This window comes from Cavia porcellus, unplaced genomic scaffold (genome assembly GCF_034190915.1).
Source record: "Cavia porcellus strain 051 isolate PalLab524CR breed Dunkin Hartley unplaced genomic scaffold, mCavPor4.1 scaffold_17, whole genome shotgun sequence".
Classification (NCBI taxonomy): Eukaryota; Metazoa; Chordata; class Mammalia; order Rodentia; family Caviidae; genus Cavia; species Cavia porcellus.
This window is the reverse complement of record NW_026947500.1, coordinates 58,030,296-58,051,464: the sequence shown is the minus strand read 5'-3', so window position 1 is coordinate 58,051,464 and position 21,169 is coordinate 58,030,296. Positions and strand designations below refer to the sequence as shown.

General features: G+C 47.6%; 1 protein-coding gene across 1 annotated transcript; it reads left to right on the top strand.

Moving 5' to 3' along the window:
• Positions 1-18,314: 18,314 nt before the first annotated feature.
• On the top strand, positions 18,315-19,165 carry LOC106027263 (vomeronasal type-2 receptor 116-like). Its single transcript, XM_013150553.1, is given in 2 exon segments — positions 18,315-18,741; positions 18,744-19,165. Coding segments are annotated over 2 exon segments (849 nt in total).
• Positions 19,166-21,169: the final 2,004 nt, after the last annotated feature.

Sequence of the window (21,169 nt, the reverse complement as noted above, 5' to 3'; positions counted from 1 at the left end):
ACCCACATGAAGCTGTGTCATGGCTGGCCAGGCAGCTAAGGATGGGGCTGCAATGGCAGTAGAGGGTCAGAGTGCAGATGAGAACAATGTCAGGTGCTAAGAATTCTGCATTTAGGGCTGGGCCTGTTATTGATCAGTGGGAGAGTTTCAAAGAGAGCACTGCAGCTTGGGGCCAGAGAAAGGAAAGGGGGACAGATACTAGGGTGATAGAAGGGTCTGAGGTCACTAGTCCCTCCCTCCATCTACTGTCCCCTGTGCCTTGGGCAGTTGCATGAGGTAAAGGAGGAGCAGGACGGGAGGGCTGATAAGCCTCCTGTCCAGCGGAGTGTACTGGAGAAACATGTGGGTGAGTGGGGACAAGGGTGATCTGGGGAGAGCGGGGTACCCAGGCTGTGGGTGGGGCTTACACTGCTCTAGGAGATGGGGTGGACTCAAGGGCACAGTGGTAAAAGGAAGGGCATCTGTGCCAGGAGCTGGCAATTTAGTCCTATCTCTGAGCCTAAGTGTCCCCATTTGCAGAGAGGGTATTGTGCCCCTGCCAACCCCCACCCAGGATCCATACAGGAACATGGCTTCAGGCCTGGCCATGATGTGGGTATGAGGAAACAGTCATGAGGAAGCCAAGGCCCAAGCAAGGAGCCTGGAGTGGGGGCTGAGCACTGAGAGCTTGTTCAGGGCCCAGAGACCTGGACCCTTTCCACTACCTCCTTGTCACCTGTGCCCCAGCCCTGCAGCCCCAAGCAGGGCCATGCCTGGAACATCAGCAGCTCCTGTGGGAGGTGCAGAAGGTGAAGAAGGAGCTGGAGGGCACCTTGGGGCAGCTAAAGGAAGAAAACCTGGCTCTGCGGAACAAAATGAGGGAGCAGGAGGAGCGCCTTCTGCAGACTGACACCAGGGCAGAGCTGTGCTCTGTGCAGGCAAGAAGAGCACAAGAACATCATGCACAACGTGGAGGAGCAGCAGAAGATGATTGATGCCTTTGGGGTTCAGAACTGCCTGATAAAGGAGCAGCTGGCCCAGATGCAGGACAGCTTCCAGAGGCTGGTGGGTGTTCACTGCTCAGCAGGCTCCTCACCACCAAGACCTTCTGGGCAGCAGCACACTAACCCCTCTGGCTCCTTCCCCCCCTGCAACACATTGGGCCACTGTCCCCCTCAATTGTGAAAGTGTTCTGTGAGTCAGAACCCTGTGGGGCTTCTCCTGCAGAGAGGGGATGATTATCCGTCCTGTCTTGCACTATAGACACCCAGGTGGGGTCTCGGGTCAGCCTGTACTGGTGGCACTGATTATCATTCTCTGTAGAGAGAAGAGAACACCAATATAGTGACCACCCTGAGCTCAGAGCAGCTCAGAGCAGCTCAGACACAAGGAGCTGACTTGGAAGCTGGGCCAGCTGCAGGAGGAGATCACGCAGCTCAAGGCAGTGGTAGGTGACTCCTGCCCCATGGGACTGGGCTAGGACAGAGGTGCTCCCAATGGGGGTGGGAGGTGCTGGGGCCAGAACTGATCTCCCAAACCTGGACCACAAATGACCCCAGAGTCCTGCAGTGTCTGGCAGAGTGTTGTGTGTATTTTGCTTGTGGTCTCTGTTAGAAGTGTGTGGCTCTGGGGTCCTCCCAGGTCCTGATGTCATTTTCCTGCCAGAAGCCTGAGTCATCCTACTGCTAGGAGGAAACAGGGTAGGAGGGGGAGGCTCCTTGGTTCCACACTGGGTCTCATCCACACTGGTTACAGTTTCAAACTTCCCATCACGTGGCCTCAGTTACCATCACTTCCAATGTATGTTAGCATTTTCCTCATAGAGTTGTTGGATTCAATGAGTCAATATGTGCAAACTGAAGCCTAGAGATCACTTAACACATGTGGCATGGCTCCATCTGATTCTCCATAGATGTGGTGAGGTCCACACTCAAGAACAGAGGTTGTAGGACTGGAGACTAGGAACAGGAGGCCAGTGGTTCAGAGGAGCCCCTACTGAGCTCAGGCTGCTGAAGCCCCCGGGTTTGCCTGACCTCATTTCTTGGTCTCCTGCAGGTGGCGCTGAAGAGCCAGGAGGCCCAGGTGCTGCAGCAGCAGAGAGACCAGCTGCTGGGCACCTTATGCCAGGGAGCTGAGGCCTGTTTACACCTGGCCTCTGAAAAACACACTCTGCAACATCAGCTTCTGCAGTCCTTTAAACAAGCGATGAATGTACATCTGAAAGACCTGGAAGACCACAAGGCCCTAGTTAGCCTTTACGAAGACCTGAAGACCACCCAGGTGATGGAGGTGCTGAGGCTGGGCCCCTGTGTGGGAGGATCTGGCTGCCTCTGATGTCTCACTTTCCATCCTTACCTACAGGAGGTCCTGTCAGCTTCCAAGCTGCAGAAGCAGCAGACATCTTCGCCTGAAGTTGTGGCACTGCCCAGGGAAGGTGAATGGAGGTGTCAGTATTGCATGGGCTGAGGAGCACTCTGAGAATAGGTGGAAGAGGATGAGATGGCAGAGGGCTGCTCATTCTCTCCCAGAGGGTGGTGGCCCAGGGGGATCTGGTGAGGTGGGTGGAGGGGAGCATGCTCTGCCTCCCTCCCTCCTGACTGCTCCCAATATGAAATGAAGAGGAGGTGGAGGAAAGAAAAATGGAGAGTCCTCAGCCCAACAGTACCAGTCCTGAAGAAGTGAGAGGCTCAAAGGCTGCGGTGAGCTGGGCTCTGCTTTGATCCTTCCCTGGGTCTCCTTCCCTGCCTCTTCCACTGAGGTCCCTTTGGACACCCCAACACTTTGGATTCCCCATGCGCTCATTTCCCTGGACCTTCTCTGAAAGCAGTGGTCATGCCCCATCTCTAGGAGCAACAGGTGCCAGTGGCAGAAGGAAGCTCCATGCATCCTGTGATGTGGAGAGCTCCCCCCACAGAATCACACCCTGCCCCCATAGATGGTATTTGTCAACAAAGGTCCCATCTCTGTGCAGAAACAGTGGGCTCAGCTGTTGGGAGCCGCAGCCCCGAGCCCGGTCGCCTCACTTGGCGGACGTGAGGCCTGTAGGAAAGAGCAAAGCCTGAGGTAGATTACCCCTCCCATCGAGCACGTTAGTTTCCTGCTTACCGCGTAAGCAACCCGCTCAACAATATAGTCTGCCTGGCAACTGATGATGTTAGCCAATCAGCTTGCCTTGCTCACTTTAACATGATTGGACACTGTATCCGTATATATACTGGTGCCACCCCTGGGGGGGAAGAAGAAGCCCGGAAGTAGAAGCCCAAAAGGAGCCGCGGGGAGCGGACCAAAGGAGGCTTCGGCTGGGAGCGATCCCAGGGCAGGCTGTACGGAGAAGAAAAATAAAAGAAAAGGTTGTCCACTGCCAGACTTTGTCGTGTGTCCTTCCTGCCGGCCGGGAGCGGACATCGACATTTGGAGGCCCGCACGGGGACTGATCACCCCCGAGACGTGACAGCGGACAACGCTCCAGTACAGAGCTGCGAGACAGGTGAGTTGGGGATAAGCCTGGGCTCTGGGTGGCGCGCACCTACAGGGCTTTTAGACTCCCCTCAGGCTCACGCGTAAGTGGCGGATTCCTTGGGCCTCACGCGGTGAGTAACATATTAAAAGATGGGAAACATGCTAGGTAGCAACACTAAGAGCGAGGGTGGTTGTGGAGAAAGCTCTCAAGAGCTTACAAAAGTACGCAGGGTATTTGAGCAGGCCCAGTCAGGGAGCTCCCGAGAGGGGCCCGTCAAGGGGAACAAAGATGCTAAGGAGGAGGACGGGGCTCTAGCCTCGGAGTCGTCTGACTCCGAGGACGAGGGAAAGTTGAATGGCAAGGAGGCCAAAGAGACCAGCTGTCAGGAGCCCAAGTCGCTCGATAAGGAGTCACAGGGTTCTTTTCCAGCGTTGCGCCGCGAATTGCGCTCTGCTCAACCTGGTCTGCGGAGGAGTAGAGAGCTCCTGAGCGCTCCCCGGCGCGAGAGGGAGGCGATCCCTCGCCACGAGGCGGCCGCCTGGGAGCTCCCTCCCCTTTCGCCAGAACAGGACGTGATGCACGGGCCCCCATTTTCCGCCCAATCACGGCCGCCGTCTTATGCTCCGCTGCCGGCGGGTCGGTATTTTTACAGGCGGCTTTGGCAGGGGGGATGCTTGTCTCATGAGGTACATCCACCTGGGATAGATAGTGGCCCCTATGGGATATTTCCTGTACAAGTAGCTATGGGCCAGGGACGCAATGTATGGGAGCCTTTTGAGATAAAGCAGATTAGAGAACTTAAAAATGCAGTTACAACCTTTGGGCCGACTGCGCCTTACACCATTGCCATGCTGGAGAATCTGTCTTCTGGGCCCCTCACCCCCGCGGACTGGATTCAGCTGGCAAAGGCGTGTCTGCCCTCGGGTAGTTACCTGGATTGGCGAGCCTGGTACGCAGAGTTCTCTGCAGAGCAGGCTGAGAGAAACGCCAATCGGGGAAACCGGGGGTGGAACAAAGAAATGCTTATGGGAGAAGGTCGGCACGCTGATGATCAGACTCAGTTCCCCGGCGCTGTCTATGAACAAATCAATGCCATAGGGCTCCGCGCCTGGAAGCAAGTAAGTGGTGCCGGAACAGCCTCCTTGTGTCTTTCAAAAATAATTCAGGGTACCACAGAGCCATTTGTTGACTTTGTGGCCCGAATGCAAGATGCTGCCGATAAGATATTCTCTGATCCGGGAGTGGCTCGACCGCTGGTAAGGCAGCTGATTTTTGAGCAATGTACAAAGGAGTGCAAGGCAGCGATAGCTCCTCATAAGAACAAGGACCTCAACGCCTGGATTAGGATATGCAGAGAGATAGGGGGGCCGCTCTCCAACTCGGGAGTGGCTGCTCTCCTGGCCGCGGCTGTACAGCAGAGGGGACCTCGCGGGTTAGAAGGGGAATGTAAGGCTAAAGGGTGTTTTGCCTGCGGGGAGCCAGGACACATTAAACGTCATTGCCCAAACAATACAGATGCTAGGCCTCGCCCTAGGAATGAAGAACCATATGTTTGTGGGCGATGCAAGAGGGGATCACACAAAGCTGAGGAGTGTAGGTCGGTCTTTGATGCTCAGGGCAACCGTATTTGTGGACGAGATGCTAGAGGGCCAAAAAACGGCCAGAGGGGGCCCCCTTCACAGGCGGGCCCCCGCCCCAGAGACAGGACAGCTCAGGATGGCAGCCTTCAACAAGGGCCACCCCTGGGTCAGCAGGTGTGGACCTCAGTGTCGCCTCCAGACTTATACAGAAGGTCACCATTAGGACGGATGGCGTTAGGACCCTAAATGACATGCAAAGGCTATTGGGAGACATTAATTGGATTAGGCCATATTTACATATACCAAATTCAGATCTCAAACCCCTGTTCGACCTTCTGAAGGGAGACCCAGATATAGCCTCCCACAGGAGGCTCACTCCTGAGGCAAGAGCTGCCTTACAGAGAGTGGAAAAAGCCTTAGGTGGGGCTACCTTACACAGAATTGAACCAGGGCGACCCTTTGATGTCTGTTTGCTACAGACTAGTCTACAGCCTACAGCGGTGATTTGGCAGAAAGGACCACTACTGTGGATACACCCTAAGGTCTCACCTGCAAAAGTCATAGAGCATTACCCGGAGGCAGTCGCTTCATTGGCCCTTGAAGCGCATGATAGAGCTGTCCAACATTTTGGCTCAGGACCACAAGCCATCCGAGTACCCTATACCGCCAGCCAGATCAAGACCCTGGCTGCCTGCATAGATACATGGGCCATTCTGAGATGTGTTTTCCATGGGGATATAAACAATCAATACCCTAAAGACCCTATCTTGTCATTTGTCACTCAGCACCCTATAATTTTTCCAAAGGTTACTGCCTCTGAGCCATTAGTCCCAGCAACTACAATATATACAGATGGCTCCAAGACGGGGATAGGCGCCTATGTGATCCTAGGCAAGCCCCCGGTTACCATACAATTTGAACCAGATCAGCCTCAGGTGGTGGAACTGCAGATCGTTAAAATGATTCTTGAACGGTTCTCAGAAGCCATTAACATTGTCTCCGATTCTAGGTATGTGGTCAATGCTATGCAAGTGCTTGAGACTGCCGGTTTAATTAGATCCACTTCCACAGTGGCTGGGCTGTTCCTGTCTATCCAGACATTGCTTCAGAACAGACACCATAAGGTCTTCACCACCCACATAAGAGCACATACATCCCTGCCAGGGCCCATGGCACAGGGGAATGCGGCTGCTGATACTGCCACTCGCCCGTTATGGATTTTTACCTTACTAACACCAATCGAGCGAGCCCGTGCCTTCCATGATAAGTTTCATGTCAATGCCAGGACACTAGCAAACTATTTCCATGTTTCCAGAGCAGATGCACGAGATATCGTGCGACTATGTGACTCCTGTGCCACATACAAACCTGCCATACCGATGGGAGTAAACCCTCGAGGTTTGATCCCTGGTGATGTTTGGCAGATGGACATCACACATATACAGGAGTTTGGAACTCTTAAATATGTTCATGTTTCCACAGACACCTGTTCTCACGTCATATTTGCAACAGCAGAAACAGGTGAAAAAGTGTCTAATGTGATCAATCATTGCCTGGCGGCTTGGGCCGCATGGGGCAAACCAAAAATATTAAAAACTGATAATGGACCAGCCTATATAGGCAAAGCCTTCAATGAGTTCTGCAAAATGATGGAGGTTCAATTAAAACATGGTATCCCATACAATCCCCAAGGTCAAGGAATCATTGAGAGGGCTCATAGAAGCCTCAAAGAAATTTTACAAAAACAAAAAGGGGGAGTAGGCCAAGGCCTGGCCCCAAAGGCACGATTATCCATGGCACTATTCACACACAATTTTTTAAATTTAAATAATGATAATTGCTCCCCAGCTGTGGAGCACTGCAACCCTTCCCCCAACCATAAAGGGTGGGTGAAGTGGAAAGATGTCCTGACAGGACAATGGATGGGCCCGGATCCAGTGGTCAGCTGGAACCGAGGCGCGGTTTGTGTTTTCCCACAGGAATCGGGACGAGAACCACTGTGGGTACCGGAGAGACTGACACGGGCGACAAAGCCCTCGACTGAAGATCAGACCTGCCCTACCGGAGATCCATCACAGACCAACCAACAAGATGAATAGAAATAGCGGTAGCCCGAAATGGACAAGAAGATCCTCAGGCATATGCATGGCTCGCTCGCCTAGCCTACGACCGAGTCTAGGGACGGTGAGCTTCCCACACTCCTCCTCTAAAAAATTATGACATAGCAGGGTAGGAGAGTCAATGACGGGTAAGAGCGTACTCCCCCGGTGCGACTCAACCTAAGCCAGGCCCTACCCCATCCTGCACGTAAGCCGCTGGACTGTTAGATGCTGCCCAGGTCTAAATTTCTCTCCGAGGGGATTTCTTTACGGAGAGAAAATGAGTGCAAGCTTGTGTGCATCCAGGTTCCGTCCAGTTTGTGCCTGGCCCTAGAAAAAGGACGAGGGCCTCAGGGCCTTGGCAGACCATGGGACGGCCGACCAGGGTCTAAGCCAAGGACCTACGGTGGGCCTACGCATAGGGCATAAGCCTCTGCACCCAGTCCAGGAAGGGCTACGATGCGCACATTTATAAAAAAAAAAATAAAAAAGGGGGAGATGTTGGGAGCCGCAGCCCCGAGCCCGGTCGCCTCACTTGGCGGACGTGAGGCCTGTAGGAAAGAGCAAAGCCTGAGGTAGATTACCCCTCCCATCGAGCACGTTAGTTTCCTGCTTACCGCGTAAGCAACCCGCTCAACAATATAGTCTGCCTGGCAACTGATGATGTTAGCCAATCAGCTTGCCTTGCTCACTTTAACATGATTGGACACTGTATCCGTATATATACTGGTGCCACCCCTGGGGGGGAAGAAGAAGCCCGGAAGTAGAAGCCCAAAAGGAGCCGCGGGGAGCGGACCAAAGGAGGCTTCGGCTGGGAGCGATCCCAGGGCAGGCTGTACGGAGAAGGAAAATAAAAGAAAAGGTTGTCCACTGCCAGACTTTGTCGTGTGTCCTTCCTGCCGGCCGGGAGCGGACATCGACACTCAGCCACTCAGCCACCTGAAGGTTCAGAGGCAGCTAGGCCAGAGTTTGGCCTATGTGGCACTCCTGACCCAGGTCAAAGCTGAGGATGTGGCTTCAACTCCTAGGAGCAGTGGTGACCATGTGACCATGGTGCAGCCTCAGAGGAGGCTGTTCCACCAGGCTGGGGAGGTTGGACAGGGCAGGTGTCCACAGAGCCCTGACTCTGGTGCTCTACTCCCTTTTTTGTACAGGTGCCACAGGAAAAGGCAGAGATTAAGGAGCCAGTGGAGGAGCTGGAATGTCAACGCATGCTTCTCTCTGGTGATTGCAGCACCAAGATAAGCTGGGCCAGGGCTCCTGCAGCAGAGGCTGTAAGGTGTGGGATTCGGGAGGCCTGCAAGTGACCTCTGACTATTGTTCTCCTTTGCACAGCAGAGCACACTGCGATCTGCCCCAAACAGAGGACAAACCTAACAGTGAGGCATTGTGAGGAGGAGGACACACAACAGGAGGAGGAGGAAGAACAAGTGAAGGGGGAGGAGGAGCAGAAGGAAGAGAAGGAGGATGATGATGAAGGGGTGGAGGAGGAGGACAAAGGAGTGGAGGATGAGGAGTACTGGAACCAGGAGCAGGAGGAGGAGGAAGAGCAGCAGGAGGAGGATGAACATATCACTCAGCTATTCTCAGTGAAGGGAGAGGAGCAGGTAGGTCTGGATATCTCCTTAGGGCTGGGTCCCTAAGAAGCCCCTCTCCCTGAGGGCAAAGCTGCTTGTGTTGCAGGAGGTGGTTCTCTGCCCGCAAGAAGACTGTAGGTCCTGTCAGCAAGTTTCAGGGAACTGCACAGAGCCATGGTGAGGAGCCCACTGTGGGATCTCCACACACCGAGGATGTTGCAGCCTCAGAGGAACAGTGTGGTGAGTGCAGGCCTGGGAAGGGCGGGCAGGGGCAGGCATGGCAAGGGGCACACACTCAGTGCCTGCTGCTCTCTCCCCAAAGATCCTGCAGAGGGGAGCCCTGCACACACTGAACAGTTTCCAGTTGAAGAGGCTGTGGTCGAGTGCCCTCCAGAACCCCAGCTGCTTGAGAATGAGAATCTGCACAGGGCCCTGGCTTGGCCCTTCACCCCTGAGTACAGTGATTTCTGCTTTGGAACAATGCTGAGTAGGAAACCATAGAACCCAGTGCTCTGTGCCCTCTTTTCCCCCATTCAGTCCCTGCTTCCCTAGCCCTCCTCTCCTGATTGTTCCTGCCATGTCTAGAGGAGCAAGAAAAACTCCACCAATTTATGTCTTCCTAGAAATATTTGAACTCCAACAATTCTTTAAAATATCAAAAATGTACATTTGGGGCTGGGGATTTAGCTCAGCAGCCTAAGCGCCTGCCTTGCAAGCAGGCAGTCGTGAGTTCGATCCCTGGTACTGATAAAAAGGAAAAAGACAAAAAATAAATAAATAAATAAAAATGAAATGTACGTTTATTTCAAGAGAAATGAAAAAACCTGAGAAAAATATTTCAATAAAAATTTTAAATGTTTTAAAATTTTAAATCTTTTTTATAGAGTAAAACAAGACAAATAATGAAACTGAACTTCTTTTTTTTTGTTTGTTTTTGGTTTTTTTCCTTTTTATCAGTACCAGGGATTGAACTCATGACTGCCTGCTTGCAAGGCAGGCGCTTATGCCACTGAGCTAAATCCCCAGCCCTGAAACTGAGTTTCAAAACAGGTTAGTAGGAATGTGACAATACTTGAAATACTGCATGCTGTTGCCTTGTAGTAGTTATTTGGAATACAGGATGTTGGCATGCTATTGCATCTAAACAATATTAGCACAAGACATTGTTTTCAAGGAAGAAATAGAAGCTAGCTGTGCAATTATCTTCACTATAATTTTTTCTTCTCCTCTTTCTTCTTTTCCCTATCACAGTTTGAATTTTAAAACTTGTTTATGGTTTTGAAGGACAGAGGGAGGAGACAGGATGGGTTCCTGGTGACCTGGTCCTGATGGTCCCATTTATGCTGATTTTCATTTGACTGGGAATAAATGGATTCTATCAGTTTCCTGGCAAGGAAGGGCAAGGATCAGATGAGGGGCAGGGAGCAGATGCTGCCCACAGAGGGCAGGAGTCCGGCTGTGGCAGAGCCCATGTTTGAGCTGGTCCAGCTGGACCATGACATCTCCCTGCCTTGTCACCTGGATCCTGCTAGGGTGTGGTGAGGGGACTGCCGTGGAGGCTCCCAGGGCAGGCTGTTCTAAAGGGCCTCAGACCGGAGCCTCATCTGACAGTGGGGAGGGACAGGTTCAGGGGCCTGCTCTGCAGCATTTCCAATTCATGCCCTGGTTGTGACTTTGTCTGCACATGGGGCCTGTTCCTTCTATTTAGCTTGGCCTCTTGCTGGCTGCTGCCCCTCTTCCTTGAGGTTCAATTTGTGGCCCCGCTCCTTGTAAGAATGGTTGTTTTTGTTTCTTGATAGGAATACTGTATGAGACTTCAGTAACCCTGGAACTCCTATGCCATGTCAATTTGACTCTAAGTGAGGAACTCAATTCATTCTCATGAGATAGACATGAGACTCTGGGAACAAGGTGCGGGGTGTAGTACCTTTTTTTTTTTTTTTTTTTCCTTTTTCCTTTTTATAGGTACCAGGAATTGAACTCATGACTGCTTGCTTGCAAGGCAGGCGCTTATGCCGCTGAGCTAAATCCCCAGCCCCAGGGGGTATAGTATCTTTTAACCTGAAATGTCCCTCAAAATCTTGTGTGTGGAAGTTGGTTGGATGGGAAAGGAAGCATACTCTGCAGAGGACCTGTCCACTGCTGAGTTCAGGGAGTAGATGTGCTCTTAGGGTGTGAGGCTGCTGGGAAGGGTGTTGCTAGCCACTGTGGCCCGAGCACCTTTCCCTTGGCCATGTCCCTCTTCCCTCCTGTTTCTGCCTTGCAGCCAGTCCACCAGAAACTAGAACTATGAGCCTAAAGAAACCCCTCCTCCTCTAAACTGCTGGTGTGAAGTATTTTGTCCCAAAGATGGAAAGTAAGAAAGACATGAAGGTTTCAGGACACGTGCAAAATGCAGACAAGTTCTTTCTGACCAGAATGTAGCATGCACAGGAAGTTCCCATTTGAAACCTCCTGACACTTGGCTTCACTCTCTGCAGTTTGTCAGCAATCTGGTCGTCTGAGCTCCCATCAGAAACACTGATTAGACTGAGCTTATGGCATTGCAGGGCTTCTCTAGCACACAGCTGTTAACATCCCCAAATCCCTTCCTCAAAACTGTTCCAAATGCACTGAACAGCATGGACTCATGCAGTCACTGACTGGACTCCACTTCTTTAGTGCCAGTTCTTTGTATTTGCTCACTGGATCCAGTACCTGGCACCCACAATTGAAGGAGGACAGTTTTCTGTGGCCCACAGTTTCAGGAAACTCAGTCCATGTTTGTCTGGCTCTGAAGCAGATACATTATGGCAAAAGGACAAAGCTGCTAACTTCATGGCAGCTGGGAGGTGGAGCAGATTGATTTTTCCTGAGAATATGGGGCCAGGTGTCTGATATAGCACCCTGTGTTACACTTCAAGGACACATCAAGAGGTGTGCTTTCCTAAGCTACCTGTCAGTTCTAAAGTTAATACAATCCATCTTTAGTGCCACAGTAAAGTTCCAGTGGGGTTCTTATTAGAAACAACACAACTTAGGACACGGATGAAATGACAAATGCTTATAGAACTAAGTTCGTTCATCAGCTTACCATTAGCACTGAGCAGTGTCTTCCAGAATCAAAATGAAGTTCATGTTTCTGGTATACAAAAGTCAAAAAATGTGACAGCACCAGCTCTCCCTACATAATGGATTCAAGTGAGTCCTATGTTCACAGGAAAATTAACTCCAAAACAGAAAATGTGTTAGTGTTGGGGCTGTAGCTAAGCTTAATGGTAGGGTTAATGTTAGAATAAATATTCCTGATTAGTCTTTGTGTGCTGATTTTGGTTGAGTGGTTGAAACCAAATTTGGATGAGACCTCAAATACACATTTTAGTTAACATTGATTTGCTCTGTCTTGAAAGAAAATTATCAAAATAATCAAACTAACTGCTCAAATAAAATCTGCAAGCACTTGCAGACTTTATTATGAAGCTAATTACTTTTCTGAAAGGTCCTGATGCTGTGCTGTGAGGACTCTGGATCCCTGCACTAATGACACAGTGCATGCATGAGAACTAGAGCCGCCCATGGGGTCAGAGCACCAGGGAAGCTGAGTCCACGCCCGCTCAGCGACGGGAGACAGGGCAAAGCTGCATCCTTGCACCCCTGAGGTCCACTGAAATGCCCTCTGCTGCTTCATAGGAGGGTCTGAGCTCGTCCATCAGTGCAGCTAACATGTTTCCATGACACCACTTCTCTGAAGGGCAAGAGGAACACCAAGATTGCAGCCTTGAGCACACATTCAACAAAACCTTTGAGGAGAGAGGAACTGAAAGTTTGCTACTTTTTGAAGGCTAGGTTGTCTGTAAAATCACCAAAATTAACTTTATATTGAATACTTTCCAATTTCATTATTAAAAACTCAATATCTCCCTATCTACAAGTTAGAGTGTGCTTTGGAGGGCCTTCTGGGATTATTTTTCTCTGATTCAGGGAGAACAACCTCAAAAAGAAAGAAAATACATTGGGTTTCAGACTTGGCTCAGGCTGCCATGAACCTGTGCCTGGATGCCCACCCTTTTCCACCCTCTAGAGACAGAATCTCTCCCAAGGCAAGAACAGGGCATTATCACATCCGCCCAGTAACTGCTGTTCATGGGTCTGGTATTCATTCTACACCCTATGATTAAACCTTCAGGTAAATCAAAGCTTTGTAATTCCATAAGTGAAGCAATAAGTTCATAGGGGAGTAGTAGGATAACATTCCATGCTTTTTTTTTTTTTTTTTTTTTTTTTTTTTGTCTTTTTCGTTTTTATTGGTACCAGGGATCGAACTCACGACTGCCTGCTTGCAAGGCAGGCGCTTATGCCACTGAGCTAAATCCCCAGCCCCCATTCCATGCTTTTTTGATTTAACATTTGCTTAGTATCGTCTGGAGAAATATAAGAACTTTAAAGGAAGAGCAGCAGAGCCAAAGACACCCAGTGAGCCTACTTGCTTCTCAAGTCCCTTCTCCCCAGACACCACTATCAAGGAGACTGTGCTATGGGAGTGAGCACTCCTGCTTGGGTGGGGACAGCCAGGGCCCAGGGACCTGAGCACCAGCACAAACTCACAGCAATGCTAGGGAGGACATGGGACTTCCCAGATCCACTGCTCCTGGTTGAAGGACAGGAGGACAGGAACAGCTGCACTCAGGCTGAGCTCTCTCAGTGAGGCTCAGCCGGTCAGTGCCTCTGTCATCATCTGCCTCCCTCGTCCACCTGTCTTCCATCCCCACCCAAACCACCACCCCCTGCCATCTTGAGACCCATGGCAAGGGCTCCACCTGCCATGCCTGGTGACCAGGGAGGATCAGGGTGGTTCCACTCACAAACTCACCCCACAGAAGTCAGACTAAGTCTGTTTCCACCATCGAGCAGCCATGAGCACAGCCAGACAGAGCTCCAGCATCATGTAGACCAGCATCAAAAGCATGGTGTCCTGCAATGCAGGGTGGTGGAATTACCCATGGCTTCCCACCTAGGTGAAGGTGACTCCACCATCAGAGAAGGAGCAAGGCCATGCCCTTGCCATGGTGTCCTTGATGCTTCATTTCCACTGGACCTGGGTGGGCCTGCTCATCACAGAAGACCATAAAGGTCTTCAGTTTCTCTCAGATATGAGAGCTGAAATGGACAGGAACAGAGTCTGTGTAGCCTTTATGAAAATGGTGTCAACTGCAGCTGTATCATATCTCTCAGCTTGCATAAATATGATATCCTGACCACAGATACATCATCAGTCAATGTGATGGTTATTTATTGTGATATTGATAGTATAAATAATGTGAACTACAACATAGTACAAAAATTACTGACATGGAAAGTCTGGATGACAATCTCAAAATGGCATGATGACCTGGATGGAAGTAATTTCATACTTGACCCATTCCATGGGGTTCTTGTTTTTTCACACAACCATGATGAGATTTCAGGTTTTTGAAATTTTTGTACAGGAAGCTACTCCTTTCAAATAACCAGAAGATACTTATCTGTTTACATATTGGTATAAGAATTTCCATTGTTCATCCTCTGAGGGTGACTGCACATTAGTGAACTGTACACCCAATGCCTCTGTGATTTGGTTGCCTCCAAATCATTTTGACACAGTGTTGCAGTCCTAGGTTGTACAGAGAACAATTAGAATCAGGACATGAAGTTTATAATATTTTTATAATGGTCACATTATAAAATAAAAGTTAACACAAGAAAATGCAGAAACCTATCCGCAACACCAAAGACATAGAATATTTAGTCAAGGGCCTAAATCCCACAGCAATGTCCCACATGAGTCCAGATGAAAACCCAGAGCTCATGACAATGCCTCCCACGAGTCCAACTGCAGGTCCAGAGCCCACAAGAAGGACTCATGCCAGTCTCCTTTATGGATCCGTGCTGGAAAGACCCAAAGGTCAGGGGTGGAAGCCAGAAAGTCCATGCCAGCAGGATAAAGGAGCTGTGCAGGTGGGATGATGGTTCTACACTGGAGCCCAGAAGTCACACAACAAAGACCAGGGCTGTCCTGAAAGGCACCACAGCCATCCTCAGTGATACGGAGCCCCGAGTTCCTCCAACGGCAAGCACAGTCGGGTACATGCCAGGAAGCCAGCGTGATGAGTTTATCCTGGAGTCCAAGCAGCAGTCTTCCCCTCCAGAGCCAGGAAGCAATGCTCAATGTGAGGACTAGAGCTTCTCCAGGAAAACTAACAGCTCAAATAGCAACTCATAGGAGAACCCACAATGGCTCCATGCAATAACACATTAATGCCTCAATGCCTCAACAACCTCATTCTCCTTATCCACCTATTTATGCTGGTAACTTTCCTCAGGTGGAGCATCTACACTCAGTACCATTCTGAGCCTGCGCCACTGGAAGCCACAATTTGAATTTCCTGCTGCCACTGCATCCCAATTGGCCTGGCAGGGAGAGAGAGGCGCAAAAGCTCTGAGAGCTTTCCAAAGAGTGAACCAAACAGCGTTGAGAATGGGACTGGCAGGGAGCCCTGCATCAACCTGCGGTGAGTGAGAGAAACGGGGACCCTTTCAAAGACTAGGAGGCTTCAACAGAGGACATTCTGGGACCGGCCAGACTAGCTGGAACAGGACGCTGCAGTGACGTTAGTCGCATATTCCCCTCTCAAGCGGGATTGGTGGGGAGCGCTTGGCCTGGTGATGCCGCGGACTAAGATCCAGTAGGTTAGCCCAAACCAGGTCCCTGCACCTGGTGGTGCACCTAGCAGTGAAGCCTTCACTAGGTTGATCTGGAGGGATGGGCCCAGCAGAGGCTGCCCAGGTCTGTGTCTCCCTAGTACACCGCAGTGGGCAGGAACACCTAGCCAGCGGATTCAAACAAACTGTAACACACAAAGAGAAAAAAAAAAAAAAAACTGGGCCTCCTACATACCCTTGTATGGAAGGAACAAAAGTATGGGAAGAGGGAGCAACAAAAAAGGGTCCTCAGTCCCCAATCCTGAGAACACTGATCCAGGAAAGGGAAATACAAAAGAGAATAAAGACAGAAAACATGCAATATCAGACACGGCACCAATAGACATAAAGCGATATCTCCAGAGCCTCATAGACGAGTTCAAAAATGACGTATTTAATGAAATAAAGCAAGACGTAAGTAGGTTGGTTAGAGAAATGCTAAGCACTGCCCAGGAAAAAACAGATGGTAGAATGGAAGAACAGAAAAAAAGGGGAGAATTGTTTGATGGAGGAAATAGAGAAAACATAGAATATGTGAAGCATGTTCAAAGAGATTACCAGGAAACTAAAAACTCTCTCGAAAGCTGGCATAACAGCTTGAAAGAAACTAAGGATAGATTATCAGAACTGGAGGACAGATTTGTAAGGTGGGAGCATGAAATGAAAAACTTCTTAAAAATAACAAGAAAACAAACAGCAATAATACAAAGTCTAGAAGATGATAGGATCTATAACTTAAGAATTAAGAACATAAAAGAAGTAGGGACACAAACAAATGAACTACAAAAGGTATTCACAGAAATAATCCAGGAGAATTTCCCTAATTTAGCAAAAGGTAAAGATACTCAGATGTATGAGGCATACAAGACCCCAGCCACCTACAACCCAAACAGAGCTACACCCAAGCATATAATAATCAAAATTCCAGAAATCCAAATTCAATATAAGAACAGAATATTAAAAGCCGTCAGAAACAAGAAACAGATCGCTTACAAGGGAACACCCATCAGAATTACAGCAGATTTCTTGGCACAAACCATCAAATTACAAAGAGCATGGGGGGAAGTAATTCAAGCTTTGAAAGATAATAACCTCCAGCCAAGATTGATATATCCTGCACAACTGTCCCTAGAAATTGATGGGAAAAAAAGGTGCTTCCAGGATAAAGAGGAACTAGGGGAGTTTGCAACCACCAATTCAACTCTACAGAGAATACTGCAGGATATTCTAAAAAAGAAAAATACGAAGAATCCAGAAATAGTGGCAGAGAGTGCACAATGAACGGAGCAGAAAACAAAATGAAGAAGACAAACTGACAACTAAGGACAGAAAAAGAGCTCAACAGAAATGAGGCAGAGAAGGTTGGATGGTAGGAACAGCCATTTTGGAGAAAACAAGACATCATAATAGGTAGTGCTGATTTAATATCATCTTGTTTTGAAGTCTCATCAAGCTTTTGTTCTTCTGTCTCCATCAGTTTTAACCTGTTGTATCTTACTGGACTTTATTATATGTGATAATATAAACAAAAACTTTTATAGACAAGGAGATTATACAGAAACCATTGTTCATATTCTGTTAGTTGATTCTAAATACCCTATAATACTGTCAGTCTCTTGAATGGTTTTACATTGTCTTGATATGTTTGATGCTACAGTATACAAACTTATACCCAAAGATTTTAAGAAAAGAGACACTATGGTAACTACTTTTATGTCGAGATTATCTTGTGGTGAAACACTATTTTGCTTAAATGGCTATGTTTTGACCTGTGCTGTTTTGTTGTTATGCCCTCTTATCTCAATCTCCTTTTTATTATCTACTTTTTCATTTTTATCCTTTTAATTAAGGGAAAAATAAATAAAAAATAGCAGGATATATTATAGTAACCCACATTGATTTCCTATTAACTTGATTGGAAATCCTGTATTGCTCTCACCATCTTGTTTTGACTGATTTTCCTCTATTCTGTTTTGCTTGACAGTACCAAGTTTGAAAGTATAGGCAACAACTATGAAGACAATAAGATTCATTATGACGCCCATTCTGGTTTACTATTATCTTCTTTTAAAGTCCTCCAGTGTGTCCAATGTTTTGGTTTTATTGGTCTTGTTTCTTTACTCTTTTGTTCAATTTTATTATAACTGATGATATAGACAATTCTTTTTAAGATAGCAAGAAGCATTAATGGTAACCATTGTTGATCACCTTGTATTTTGTTTTTAAATTATGTATTATGTCCATTCTTTTGATTTGACTGACTCTGTCCTATTGTGTCACATTTGGTTTTACTTTCTTCAAAAAAAAAAAAAGTAATAAGAATAGTGGGAGTAATAAAACCCAAATGTGTAATTGTCATTGTACAAAAGAGAGGAAAAGAAAGTGCTCTAAAGGACATAACTGCATGTATATTTAAGTGTATAAGATAGGTAACCATATTACCGAGTTTTATTGGGTCATTGAACAGAACTGTTTGCAGTCTCACTGTATAAATGTCCACTCTATATGCTTTAATTTTGTAACTTGAACAATTATTTCTAAGATGACAATATGTAATCTATTAACTAGTGATTTCCTACTGTTTATTTTTTCTGAAATTCTGTATAACTTGTACCCTTTTTCTGTTTTTTTTTCTTTTTTCTCCTTAAATAAAATTTAAAAAAAAAGAGAGATCCTTTCTCAAAGTAGTAAAGTTTAAAAGGGTTAGGAACATATCTCACGGCAAAGTTGCTGAATTCAATCCCACATACTGAAAAAGAGAGAAAGAAGACAAAAACTTAAAAATTAATCATTTAATTCAAGTGTAGTAAGTTTCTAGGAATGATTTTGTTGGGGGGATAGTGAATATACTTAGGCAAGTGACAGTTTTAATTTTTTTTGACAGTTTTAATTTTTAATAGATATGGAGCAGTGTGTGAAGTTTCTAGACCATCAATATGCCAATACTCAAAAAAACCACTGCCTGCAAAAAGCTGTGACTTTTTTAGCTTATCATGATCCTTTGGAAAAAGCTCTGGCTGGCACCGCCCTGAGTCTCCCTCTCCTCACAGCTGCTGTCCTTGGGCTCTTTGTGAAGCACCGAGACACTCCCATAGTCAAGGCCAACAACCAGGCTCTCAGCTATACCCTGCTCCTCGCCCTCACCTTCTGTTTCCTCTGCTCCTTGCTCGTCATTGGCCGTCCCAACACAGCCAGCTGCATCCTCCAGCAGACCACATTTGCAGTTGTCTTCACTGTGGCTGTTTCCACTGTCTTGGCCAAAACCATTACTGTGGTGCTGGCCTTTAAGGGCACTGCTTCAGGCCAAAGGGTGAGGTGGCTGCTGGTATCAAGGCCACCAATTACATCATCCCCATCTGCTCCCTGATCCAACTCACTCTTTGTCATGTCTGGATGGGCACAAATCCACCCTACATCAACACAAATGCACACTCTGAGCATGGCCACATCATCATCATGTGCAACAAGGGCCCCCTCACTGCCTTGTACTGTGTCCTGGGATACCTGGGCTCCCTGGCCCTGGTCTGCTTCACTGTGGCTTTCTTGGCCAGGTACCTGCCTGACACCTTCAATGAGGCCAAGTTCCTGACATTCAGCATGCTGCTGTTCTGCAGTGTGTGGGCCACCTTCCTCCCCGTGTACCACAGCAGCAAGGGGAAGGTGATGGTGGCCATGGAGGTCTTCTTCATCTTGGCCTCTGGTGCAGGGCTTCTGGGCTGCATCTTTGCCCCCAAGTGCTACATTATTTGTTAAGACCACAGGGAAATATCTTCCCTGGGTTCAAGGTAAAATACATTCTGGATGAAAAAAGCCTTCTTAAGTTGAAAATATACTCTTTTACTAAAATATGTCTAGTGTCTAAGGCAATTCTGCATCATTTTCCAGTCTTACATTTGATAGTTTGGGATTTACTGAAATGAATAAAGGACTTTTAGTTTTTTCTTTAACAATCTTACACTTGTAATTGTCAGTAACTATCACATCTTTCAATTGGAATTTTATTCTAAATTTTTGTCCCATTGATTCTACAGCCAATCTTATTATCTGTGTTAAATTTTGATTATGTTATTCCATTTTGTTTTCTCCTTGAATTTTTTTTTTTTTTTGGTCTTTTTCATTTTTATCGGTACTGGGGATCGAACTCACGACCGCCTGCTTGCAAGGCAGGTGCTTATGCTGCTGAGCTAAACCCCCAGCCCCTCTCCTTGAATTTTTTTTAACACTGTTAGGAATTTTAACACACTTTTGATTATAGATCCAATTCTTCAATCCCCTTAAGATTTAAGAATTTCTCTCACATTAGTCTTTTAATATTCCAGAAATTACCCATCATATGTTACAAGAAATATTCTTTAAGATGGCACGCTGTTGGGGCTGGGGATTTAGCTCAGTGGCATAAGCACCTGCCTTTCAAGCAGGCAGTTGTGAGTTCTATCGCTGGTACCGATAAAAACGAAAAAAGACAAAAAAAAAAAGATGGCAAGGTGTTAAATTCATATTTTAGCTCAGGTGTGAATGTGTTAGTGTGTAGTACTGATTTTTCCCGTGCATAGTTGTATGGCTCTTCCCATGTACCCTTGTTCACTAATCCTTCGTTAACATGAATCATGTATCTATATGTCTAGTGTTTGCTTTATATACATTTTATATATAAATCAGTGGGGAAGGGACAGATGCTGTCTGGCTGCCCCGCTGTTGTAGTAAATGATGGGACTTTATAGCCAGGGAGGACACTGCAGCAAATTGTCCCAGTCCATTGGGGGGCAAGGAAGAGAAAAGGGGAGTAGGCAGGAGGTCAGTTTCCTTTTGGTCGGACTACACAGCCCCTCTAGCTGGAGAAGTGAGTCAGGTTCTTCTACTATCGCCAGTTCACTGAGGCAGTGTGTCATTTTCAGTGATAAGTAATATTCCAATTCAGGCTGACACAGTCCTGCAGCAAAACATAAACAGTTTTACCATGACGGTTGAAATCCACCTTTACCCAGTTATCATCAATTGTGACCTGTGCATTTCTTAGGAGAGTGTATTTTCCTAAGATGTTTTTCTTTGAAAACAAGAATGCATACGTATGCCCACTGCAACAGAAATCTATCAGTTAAGCATACCAAATATCATAATAAAATTTCTTTTTAAGCAAGGTAATGTCTGCAAAAGTCATGATAAACACTAGGCATCAGGGGCACTTCAAAACAAGAAAGTGAAGCTATGACAGGTGCCCAGCCAAGCTTTTCACCACTCACCACCACGCAGGGTACCAGACCTGGGACCAGAGACAGGAGAGAAACAAGAAAGACTTTGAGGCAAAGAACTCGAACTGCTCATATCCACTGCAAAGCACCAAACAGGACAGCATTTTTAGCTTTTAGAACAACCATTGAAGTAACCACTCCCAGAAAATTGGGCGAACACATATAGTAAAATGAAACTTCGCTCTTTGTTAGTAACTTTATCAAGCAAAACGACTGCTTAATCAGCCTTGTACGTTGGGCGAAGAGGAAGAGGATCTATCAAACCCTCGCACTGCCGGGAGAGTTCCAGTAGCACGGTAATAGGGCCGGGTTTGTGATCGGAGACCGGATCATAGCTTCTCAAGATCAAGGCAGCTCTAGGATTTCGTTGCCAGAACATCAATCTTAGCCAGGAAAACAGCGCGCAGCGCAGTAGCGCAGCGCAAATAACGCCACGCCCCCCTCTTAACCAGAGAACCAGCGACCCAGCTTGTTCCAAGTGCGCAGGCGCGGGCATGGGGGCGTGGCA